This window comes from Canis lupus, chromosome 31 (assembly GCF_011100685.1).
Source record: "Canis lupus familiaris isolate Mischka breed German Shepherd chromosome 31, alternate assembly UU_Cfam_GSD_1.0, whole genome shotgun sequence".
NCBI lineage: Eukaryota > Metazoa > Chordata > Mammalia > Carnivora > Canidae > Canis > Canis lupus.
The window spans coordinates 9000911-9011875 of NC_049252.1; the positions used below are offsets into that span (position 1 = coordinate 9000911).

The following is a 10965-nucleotide window of genomic DNA, read 5'->3' on the forward strand; positions in this document are numbered from 1 at the left end:
AAAAAAAAAAAAAAAAACAACAACTCAGAAATGTCTTAGGGAAAAGAATTTCAATTTTGAATGGATTAAGGTGCTGCTAAGAGCACAGATATGAAGAAAATCAATAAGACTTTAGAGAATTAAGTTTAAAGATCAGGAGAAAGGTCACGAGTAGAGAGTGGGATTTCAAAATGGCAACACAGAGGGAAAAATTGCATGAATTACAAAGGCTAAATTATCTGCAGTGATATACTGGTTAATGTCGAGCAATCAATTCTCTGGGAGGAAAACAAAGCAAAACCCTAATTTGTAGCCATTTACTCACTTCTATTGGGTAGTTACTTACAAGGTGGCTGGTTTCAAGCTGCTGATATGAAGTCAGTGAATGTGGAGTTGGGAAGACTGGGTACTTTTTTTAAGCATGTGAGCCAGCTCCAACATACCAATAATCAGCAATGATTATATTCAAAGGTTAGGCACAAGAATGACTTTCTATAGTGGAAACTGAGATTGGATACACCAAGAGATATAAAATAATCAAGATCGCCAAGCCAGAGAGAATAGTATCCTAGAAAGAATGGTGGAGGAAATTTTAAGATAGAAGAAATCTAAAATGCCACAAGTGAAAGGTGGATATCAACAGGAAGTGGGGGTTGGGGGAGAGAATACATGAGGATGTTGCAATGTATTATTTGTGGGTGGTATTCAAAAGAACTGTTTTTAGTATTGTAATCAGAATAGAAGCCAGATTGTAGGGGGTTCCAAAGTAAATGGAAATTGTGGAAGGGAGGTGGTGAGCTCTTTTCAGAAGACTGGGAGGAGAACAGGTTGGGACGAGTTTGCCAGGAAGGCAGACTTTGTAGAAACACTTTAGGATAGGATTATTATAGGTGAAAGAGAAGAAACCATTTAGGAGAAAGAAATATAATAAAAGGGGAGATTGATGGAAAAAGTCAGAAAAGAGTGGGCGGGAAATGAATCTTAGAAACCGGTAGGGGGCACATCAACTACTAGTGTATTTTAATAGATCTATCGTGGTAAGGTTAGACCGCAAGCTCTTATTCTGTTTATTTTGGGCACTTGATCATTAGCAACTTTCTGTCAAAATGGGAGTCAGTTTCATTGTTCTGTGACAGGAAGCCTGAACTCCTAATCCAGGCATGGACTCAGCAGTAAAGTGATGAGTAAAACTACATTTCAGTCAGATGCCTCTTACTGCAAAGTACTTGGTGTCATCACCACAATCCAAAGTTTGAAAAACTTAGCTGACTTTTTATCAGTTAAGCAAAAGATGATCTGGCTCTGAACTTTTGATCCATACTATACTCTAAGTAATGATTTATAAATATAATGTCATGACATAAATTATAAAGTTTATATGTGCCCTGAAAGTATAGACCAATTTGCTGCTCTAAGGAAACTTCCCCCAAAGCAGGTGGATTTCTTCAGGAGAAAATTGTACAAGGGGAAGATCTTGGTGTATGCACAATTAGAACAAAGAGATGAAATTATTTCACCAATCTTTAGAGATTTAATAAATTATCCTGTGTGTTATATAATTCCAATATAATTGGAACCATTAATCTAGAAACAAGAAACACTATTTTATGGTCAGCATTGAGATACACTGACCAGATTTTTATTTCATAGGTCTTGCTTTCCCAAATTCTTATTTGAACCATAACCCTATATATATGTGTCATTAAATGATCATTTCTATGCACTGCTGTAATTTTCACCTTAATACAATTTAGTTGACATTATTTAAAATGAGAGAGGCACTGTGATTTACATGGGTAATGAATAATCATTTTTAATTAAAGAGAGTGGTCTTCTAGACTTGAATGACTGATCTTTTTGCTGACATTTACCTCAATCATTTCAATTTCTTTCTACATCTATCAGACATCCACTGTGTTATAAAACATTGTACTGGTCCTGAGATTTACATGTAAACATGAACCTTGACCTCAAGAAGCTTATAGTTAGAGACAAAAATAGGTAATCTGTAGATTCATAGATATATTCATATTTGGTGAAATGTTAATGATGCCATACTTGGAAGTCCAATGAAGGGATGGTTAATCCAGTCTTGTGAGATATGTAAGGCAAAGAAAGACTTATTGGTCTTTCCTGGTGAAAATGACACATAAGCTGAGTGTTCAAGGTGGGCAAAACTTAAGTTGTCTAAGGAAAGTGGATAGATTGTTTTGTGAGAGAAACTCAGCCTGAAAAACTCTGAGGTACATTGAGAAAATTATAAGAAATGGAGTGTTACTAGATGGTAAAGACGGTCAAAGGGGAAGCTCTTGAGATAAATGTAAGATTAAGTCATAGAGTGCCTGTAGTTCCCATAAGAAGGCAGCTGAGTGAATATGGTTTAGAGAGGAATGACTCAAGACAGGGATCTGTTAGCAGGTATTTCCATCCCTGGACAAGAGACGTAGAGAATACAAACCAAGCCATAGAAGCAGAGATGAATGAGTGGGAAAATTCACAATTTGACATTTTTTAGTGTTAAAAATCAGATTCACCTTTGCGTATTTGAATGTGTGGAAAAAGTACATTTAAAGAGTACTGGCAGGTTGTTGGAAGGCAGGGAAGACTCTAAGATAATTTTAGTTTTCTATCTTTGTTGTCTTAATGATTAGTATTATCATTAACTAAATTAGGGAATACAGAGAGGGAAGAAAAGAATGGACATGATGAAGTTGATGTTTGACATACCGAGTTTGAGGGATAACTGAAGAGGAAATTTTCAATTCAGATCAGGAGTTGGAAATATAAATTAAGGCTTTATCATGAGAAAATATTAATTAAATCTACTCATTCATTCACTCAAAACTATTTATCAATGACCTATTATATGTGAAGCTGAAAGTATATCAAAACACAAAACACAGAAATGTAACTGCCCTCATGACAGTTATATTCTAAAAAAGGTTACAATCCATGAGAATGGATGAAATTACCCAAAGTGAGTGGGGGAAAAGAATGTAGATATACACTAGGCTAAAAGTAGAAACCTGCAGGGCATCAACATTACATAAGAAGAGCCCACAGAACACTGGCTGGGAAGGTAAGAGAACTAGAATCTGGGAATAGTGATGTTTAAACTAACTGATGGTGGTTTCCAGATAAAGGGCCGTGAGACATAAGGAATGAAACATGATTAGCATTATCAAAGTCAACATTGAATTTTCTCTTTCACTGTAGTAATTAGGTCATGGATAGATTTCAGTGGGATTCATAGTAAACAGGAGTTGTGTCTACCACTACTGAGTCCGAATTGCTTTAAGAAGCTTTGCTGAGCTATAAGGACAGGAAGATGGTATTGACTCATGTGGAGCACAGGCTTAAGGGGAAAATTTTGAGCAAGAGAGAGATTTTATATTATAGTTTGACAAAAATTAAAGTCAATGGAGAGGAAAAAGTCAATGATGGAACATGAACAGGATATGAAGGTCACGGGAGTCCAAATGCTGTGAAGCGAGGATACTGGAACAGTGCTCTACATGGACTGTGAGACCCCAACAAGTCCGATTCTGGATTAGGTGTAGAAATCGTGATGAGTAGAATGGAAGGAGAAAGGTACCATTAAGGAAGACTAAACAAGTGACATGGGTAGATTGGTTTGGCCATCCCAGAAAGAAAATATTTTGTGCAAAGGTCAGGGAGTATTGACTTAGAACTGGTGCTGGTTGGGCCAGAAGGAAGCCTTCTTCATTCTGTAGGAGAGAACATGGAAACCTCAGGGCGGGGATCAGATTTCATTCAGGTAGTGGGGACATTAGAGGAAACATTTGGGGGCACATAGAAAAGTTGGTTTTTCACATGTTTGGTGTCCAAAGAGTATAGTGGACAGGCATTGGAGAGAAGTTAGCAGCTGGAGAATGCATCAGTACAAGCAGCACCTAATTTAAAGCAGTATAGAGATAGAAATTCAAGAGATGCCGTTTAATTCGAGTGATTTGCGTTTTGCAGTAACAGGGATGGCAGGCTTCTAAGATTCAGAGCTCCACAATGTAAATATGATGTTGAAATGGAGGTTGACATCTTGGTGTCTGGAAAGTGAACATGGGCTTGGTTCTGTTTTAGTAATTTGAGAAAACTGGGCTTTGTTTCTATCAATGCCTTGAAATAATCCTTCATATTTTGCACGAGGATTTCCAGTCTCCTGTTTTTACATCAACACTAGAAGCTCCTCTGGGTATAGATATTTTAACACTTTTTTAGAAAAGAAGGAACTAAAACCTAAAATAATTGGAGATCCTATAGTGAAGGATAGAACTGGAAGCTAAGTCTGACTCCAGCTTTGGTTTACCTCCTTTAATGATGTTGGTCCCCAGTGAGTTTGAGGTCAGACAAGAACTTGTGACTGAAGGCAACTTGAATGCCACCTCACTACCAGGAAAGACAACAAGACTTGTTATATTGTTTTTTAGGATGGTGCTGCCTTTTTAATTATTGTTATAAAATGTCCTCCTTTATTCCTCAAAAACATTGATGCTTCCCCATTCAGAATTACAGTCACAAATGATGTTACTTTATGCAATGAAAATGTACAGTAGTGTTCATGTGCACGTATTGCATTTCATTACACAGAGGATATCCTACCTTACTGTAGACCTACTTTTCCGACATCAAATAATCCCAGAGATCCTAGTTCTTCAAGCTCAATGTCATCAAGAGGATCAGGAAGCAGACAAAGAGAACAAGCAAATGTAGGTCGAAGAAATATCGCAGAAATGCAAGTTCTTGGAGGATATGAAAGAGGAGAAGATAATAATGAAGAATTAGAGGTATCTAATTTTTTTCCCAAGTTTCTCAACATTATACTAGTTGTTATATCAGTCTCAAAATCAGGAATATTTATCAGTCTACAGAAATGTTAGACTGTTTTACTACAAACCCTAATATTAGTGATCGCAGAGACTAAAATCCTGTTAATTTTATGATTTTCTTGAAATGTTTCCAAAGTTTTAAATGGTGATAACAATTTCTTTTTAGATCTGGAGGTCATAATTATTTGTAGATATTCAGTTAAGAAATTTACATGGCAGACATGTCATTAGGAAATAACTATTCATCTAGATAATATATTGCACAGTATTATATTAAGGTAGGTTATAAAAACCAGTAAGGATAAGGATTTGAATGAGGGTGCTTAGCCTATGTTAACTGCCACCCTGGTATCACTGGGGTTAATCTGACTTATTTGGCCAGCTATCTTCCACCTTCATTCTTCTGATAATGGGAACCTGATCCTTGGCACTCACCTTCCTGGGTGGAGGAGGATACTTCTTGAGTCAAATACATACTCCTTTTTTGGAATTTATAGTGACAAAAGATAGAATTGGCAGTAAATCATATCATATCACAAAATCACCTCCTATTTTTAAGACCATGTTTTCTCCATTTAATAAAGGAAAAACAAGTTGAGGGCAAATTTCTCTTCTTACAAATATATTTCATCCCAAGTAAATTGTTAAATGAATGTTACACTAAACTTTGAAAACTAGAAGATGAAAATTTTTGAGAAATGATGTCTAATTGATTTTTCTTTAATGTCCAAAGCATTTTGATTTTGAGGCTTGGGATAAGATTTTTCTTCCTGCAGTTGTTATGAGAGGTTGTCTTATAAGTTATTTTATTTGTTGTTTTTTAAAGTAAGAGAACCTTTCTGAGGAACAAAAAGTCATCATACATAACTCTAATACTTAAACCCAGGAAAATTTGAATTATAATGTTGAGTTGGGGCTGGGGGGAGTAGAGAAACCTGCCTTCTACTGCTCCTCGATCCTCTGTGCCACATGCCTCAATACCGAGACAACACACAGAACAATTTGGTATTTGTAGAGAACTGTTGGATTTTCTTTCTTTCTTTTAAAATTTATTTATTTATGTGTGTGTGTGAGAGAGAGAGAGAGTGCAGGGGCAGAGTTAGAGGGAGAAGCAGAAGCAGACTCCCAGCTGAGCAGGGAGCCTGATGCAGGGCTTGACCCCAGGGCCCTGAGATCATGACCTGAGCTGAAGGCAGACCCTTAACCAGCTGAGCCACCCAGCACCCTGGATTTTCTATCAAAACCAACTAAAGACAAATGAATGAGTTGTCATGAGCACCTCCTAACCTATGCCGGGGAATGAATGAAGAAACACAAACTATACGGTTGAAAATATGTAAATCAACATAACTATAAAACTCTACTCTAAGGTTTATTTTCAAATTTAACAAACACTTTTCTCTTACAGGAAACTGAAAGCTGAAGACAACCAGAGAGGCTTATGAGATCCAATGTGAAAATTATCACTCAAGACGCCTCATGTCTGATGACACATGACGCCAGATAAAATGTTCAGTGCAATCAGAGTGTAAAAATTGTCATTTTTATTCCTCTTATTAGAATACCATTTTTAAAAATTTTATTGGAGTTTTATTGTTGTTGTTTGATCCTTATCCCTTGAAGAACTCCCTTATTCCCCTCACTGTTGGAACAAACCATTACACCTTACTTCCAGCAAGGGAAGTATTTGACTTCTTGCTTCAGTCATCAGCCAGCAAGAGAGAACAACACACTTCTTTTGCATTTTGCCCCTGAGATATGGCATTGCACTGCTTACATACCAAGCCAATTTATAGCAAAGTATTGATCAAAGATTTGAAATTGATTAATCAACCTCATGCCAAGGGCTCTCAAGATATAATCTTTCTATTACCAACTGCTAATGCAAATTAAAACATACTTCATTTTAACATGATTTTAAAATCAGTCTTTCATACCACCCTATGCTGGGAGAAAATAAAACATAACAAAGGCAGAACAACCACAAATCAATTTGAATGGGGTAGAAACATTGTAAATATATGCTCTTTGCAACCCCTGGTGGTACTTTATTTTGTCTTCATTTCAACCATTGAAGTATAGTCTTCTTGGAAATATACTTTTGGATAAGTAGGGGTAAGCCAGTTGGATCTTCTGGTTGTCTAGTCATTGTCATAAGTAAGCCTAGCAAAAAACCTTGTTCTATTTTTCAATCAAATGCAATTATAAATGCATATTACAAACAAATGGATGTTTTTAATGACCAATTGAATAAGGACATCCCTATCTTAACTGGCCTAAATTTCTTCTGGTAGTGTCAGTTCAACTTTCAGAAGTGCCACTTAAGGAAGTTTGATTTTTGTTTTTGTAATGCACTGTTTTTAATCTTTTTTTTTTTTTTTTTGGTTTTAAAAGCACAATCACTAAACTTTATTTGTAAACCATTGTAACTATTAACCTTTTTTGTCTTATTGAAAAAAAAATGTTGAGAAGCGTTTTTAACCTGTTTTGTTCATGCTCTATGTTTGTATTTGGAATATTTGAATGATGACAGATGGTGAAGTAACGTGCGTACTTTATTGTGGGCCATGAACCCAATGGTTCTTGCTTTTTCTGGACTGAAAGAAAAAAAGGTTTAAGTTTGTTGTGGCCAATGTTAAAACTTATAAGATTTTCTTATAAGCTCAAAGAGAGGCATTACTTGCTTTGAATTGCCAAATGATGCTCTCTGACTGTAGATTTTTATGATCCTTTTTTTGTTATAGGAATTTCATTGACTTAATAATTGGTGCTATTTGAGGAAAAAAAAAAAACAACGTACATTGATTCATACACAGGTATCAGGCCTGACCCCACTGGAAAACAAAGCCAAACAAAACTGAACCACAAAAAAAAAAAAAAAAAATAAAAATAAAAAAAAAAAAAGCTGGTGTTCACCAAAAACTAAATGTGTTCACTTAGATAATTTGAAAGTTACATAGAAAGGGTGTGCAGTACTAAGGGAACAATCCATGTGATTAATGTTTTCATTATGTTCATGTAAGAAACCTCTTATTTTTAGCCATAATTTTGCATACTGAAAACCAATAATCAGAAAAGTAATTTTGTCACATTATTTATTAAAAATGTTCTCAAATACATCATTCTTTCTTGTGTTGATTTCTTTTTTTTTTCATTGTGTGATCAAATTTATTCCATTTAATCACAAAGTTGTGCTGTCTTAACATTTCACCACTAACTATATAATCAGATGAGTGAAGAATCTGTTTTCTGAACAACCAAGGGTTTACTTATAAGGAAAAATTCTCATTTTATTCCATGGATATTAAGATACAAGATCAATCAAACCTAAAAGTTATTTATCATAGAATACCATTTTAATATTAACGTTGTGCTAAAACATTTATATGTATCTGAATTTCAGTTAACCTATTTCTGAAGTAGGATTCAACTATGATAAATCTAATTTGTGAAGTTTGTGCCACTTACATTCCATCAATAAGAAAATTATATTACCCAAAATATTTATTAGTAACTTTCTGCTTTCTTGTTTACAAATTCATGTGAAATTTTAACAACTCTATACCTATCATATACTAGGTTGAACATTGTTTATTAGACTAAGATTAGCATATTCTAGTATTAACTTTGCATAGATGAGATGAGCAATAAAATCAATAAAGGTTTTTTTCCTATGAGATATATATATATATATATATATATATATATCATAATGTATGTGACTATATATATACACATATATATATAGTTAAATTTTGTGTTGATCACAGTTTGAAAAACTGGGGGAAAGAAAAGAAGGAAGATGTATTTTGAAGTTTAATTTTACAAAAATGAAGTAATCACCAGCATCTACTTAGGTCCAAAGGTCAAGAAGTCAGTTCCCAACTATTTCAAGGGAAACATTGGAGAGATGTGTTTAATGGCCTAATTTTAATCTTCCCTTGTTGAGATGACTATAAATTAGTCTCTATTTATTTATATCATGTGATATTCATACAAATTATTTGTATCAGAGGGCCTAGGTTTGAGTCCTGGTTTTGTCACAAGCTCTGTTTCCATTAACATGTTACTTAACCTCTGAGTCTCAGGTTCTTCACCTGTGAATTCAATAATGCCTACCTCATGGAGCTGTTGTCATGATTTAGTGAGTTAATGTATATGACATGGACTCTGTAAACCGCCCCCCCCAACAATATAAGGTAATGTATTGATAGACTGAAATTCATTGCACACATTCTATCCTCACTTTTCACATGTAGTTTGTTCCTAAAACCTTGCAAAGAGTTAAAAACATATCAAGGCATAAGTGTGGTAAAAGGATGGGGGTGATTCTATTTCCGGTGAGTAAATTCACTGTGAAATTCCTGATTGTGGAATAAATTATTGGTGTTTTGTTGTTGTTGTTGTTTCCTTGCTTTTGGATTCTTGAGGGCCATATAATGGGTGGTGATGTGGTGTTTTCAGTACATATTTCACAATTCAAGTGTGCAAGCATGCTGCTTGAGTTCAAAATAACTGTATTTACTGTATTTTGGCTACCATCCTGCTTAGTGGCAGAAAATATCATTTTCTTCTAGATGAACTCAATCATTTCTCACTTCCTGGTCATTCCAGATATAACGTCTGGATCTTCTCTTCCCTACCCTCTCTACAGGGTAACATCTAGATTCCAGAGGCTCTTCTTGTTTAGAAAGTATGTGTGGTGGTGGGGAGGGGTGACAGTAGAGACTTTTGACATTTTTGCTGGTGCCCAAGTTTCCAATGCCCATCATTTCTCAGAACTTTTACGCTACTTCTTCATTTTCTCTACCTCGATGTCCCTTAGTCATTGACACTCTTCCTAATACTTCTAAGCCCTTTGATGTAGGTTGGGTGTAGGGAGCAGAGAGTGGGACTTTTATATGCTCTTCCATGCTATGCTGAAGCTCAGGAGACTTAGGTGTGAGGTCCCTTCCTTGGGCCTCACAATATACTACTGTGTCTCTTTAGCTGCTTACCATTTAGGTTGTGTATAGGTTGTGGGAGGGGATGGTGGCTACGTCTGATATTTAAAGGAAACAAGCTTTGGTTCTGGATCCTGACCACCTATGCTTGAATCCTGACTCCACAAATTATTAGCTCTGTAGCCATGGGGAAATTATTTAGTGAATCTGTCTTAATCTTTGAGTGGTGATATTAAGAATATCAACTTTACAAGGTTGTTTGGGTTAAATGAATTCATATATGCAAAGTACATAGTAAATGCTAAATATTTATTGAGCAGTGCCTCCTCCCACTCTGATTTTGAACTGGAAAGTGGTGCTGTACTTTCAGAATCCTGAAACTCTACTTGACCAGAAAATGAGAAGGCACAGGAATCAGAAACCTAAGTGACACATTTGCCATATCTAATTCTCTCATCTCATGTTTCATTCTCTCTTCCCAGTGAGATAATGGAGGAGGGAGAGGAGGAGAGAAAGAGACAGAAAAGAGGGAAGAGAAAGACTCATGTAAATTGCATGCCAAGTCTTTGGTTTACAAGACCTTAGCTCTTGCAACTCAGCCTTCATTCTGCTACAGATTTCAAAAATCTATTTTGAAACCCCAAAGGGAGTGTTGAATTGCTATTCTATGGTAACCATTCCTTTGCATTTCTCTGGTAACTATCTGAGGGCATGTACATAGAAAGCCCTCTCATCTGCTGGAAATGGGAAGTGAGATAGAAAGGGGGAAATAGTCTGTAGCAGGTGTGATGTCTGTTGATACTCCAATTTACGATCTTGCTACAAAAGAATATAATTAAACATTAAAAACAAGCTACTCTTTAAAAACAAATATCTTTTCTCAAATTCTAGTTTTATCAGTTTATTTCAAGAGAATTTAGCAGTAATTTAAAAGAAAAATGTAAAAAACAGGGAGTTGGCACCAGACCAAACTAAATATTGAGCATGAGAGTATAAAGATCACTTTAGTGTTAAAAAGTCTTAAGGATTTTCTTCTAGAAAAATACGGGAATTGACCTTTTTCTTTTCATAAAGTTTCATAGAGTTTGTAGCAGGACTCCTAACCAAAAGCCTTAAGGACCTTTTGTTTTTGGATCCCTAAACTTGGTTCTCATTTTGGTATTGATAGAAGATTCTTTACCATCTATGAACACACTCAA

The 10965-nt window shown here is 35.4% G+C and overlaps 1 protein-coding gene across 9 annotated transcripts in view; it reads left to right on the forward strand.

The window, feature by feature from the left end:
• Nucleotides 1–7940, forward strand: part of ROBO1 (roundabout guidance receptor 1) — a 1125490-nt gene extending 1117550 nt beyond the window's left edge. For all 9 annotated transcript variants that reach the window (XM_038581198.1, XM_038581196.1, XM_038581200.1 and 6 more), the window contains 2 exons: nucleotides 4585–4781; nucleotides 6232–7940. In XM_038581198.1, coding sequence (XP_038437126.1) covers nucleotides 4585–4781; nucleotides 6232–6246 — 212 coding nt within the window. In that variant the 3' untranslated portion in view covers nucleotides 6247–7940. The remainder of the gene's footprint in view (nucleotides 1–4584; nucleotides 4782–6231) is intronic.
• The last annotated feature ends 3025 nt before the right edge of the window (nucleotides 7941–10965 follow it).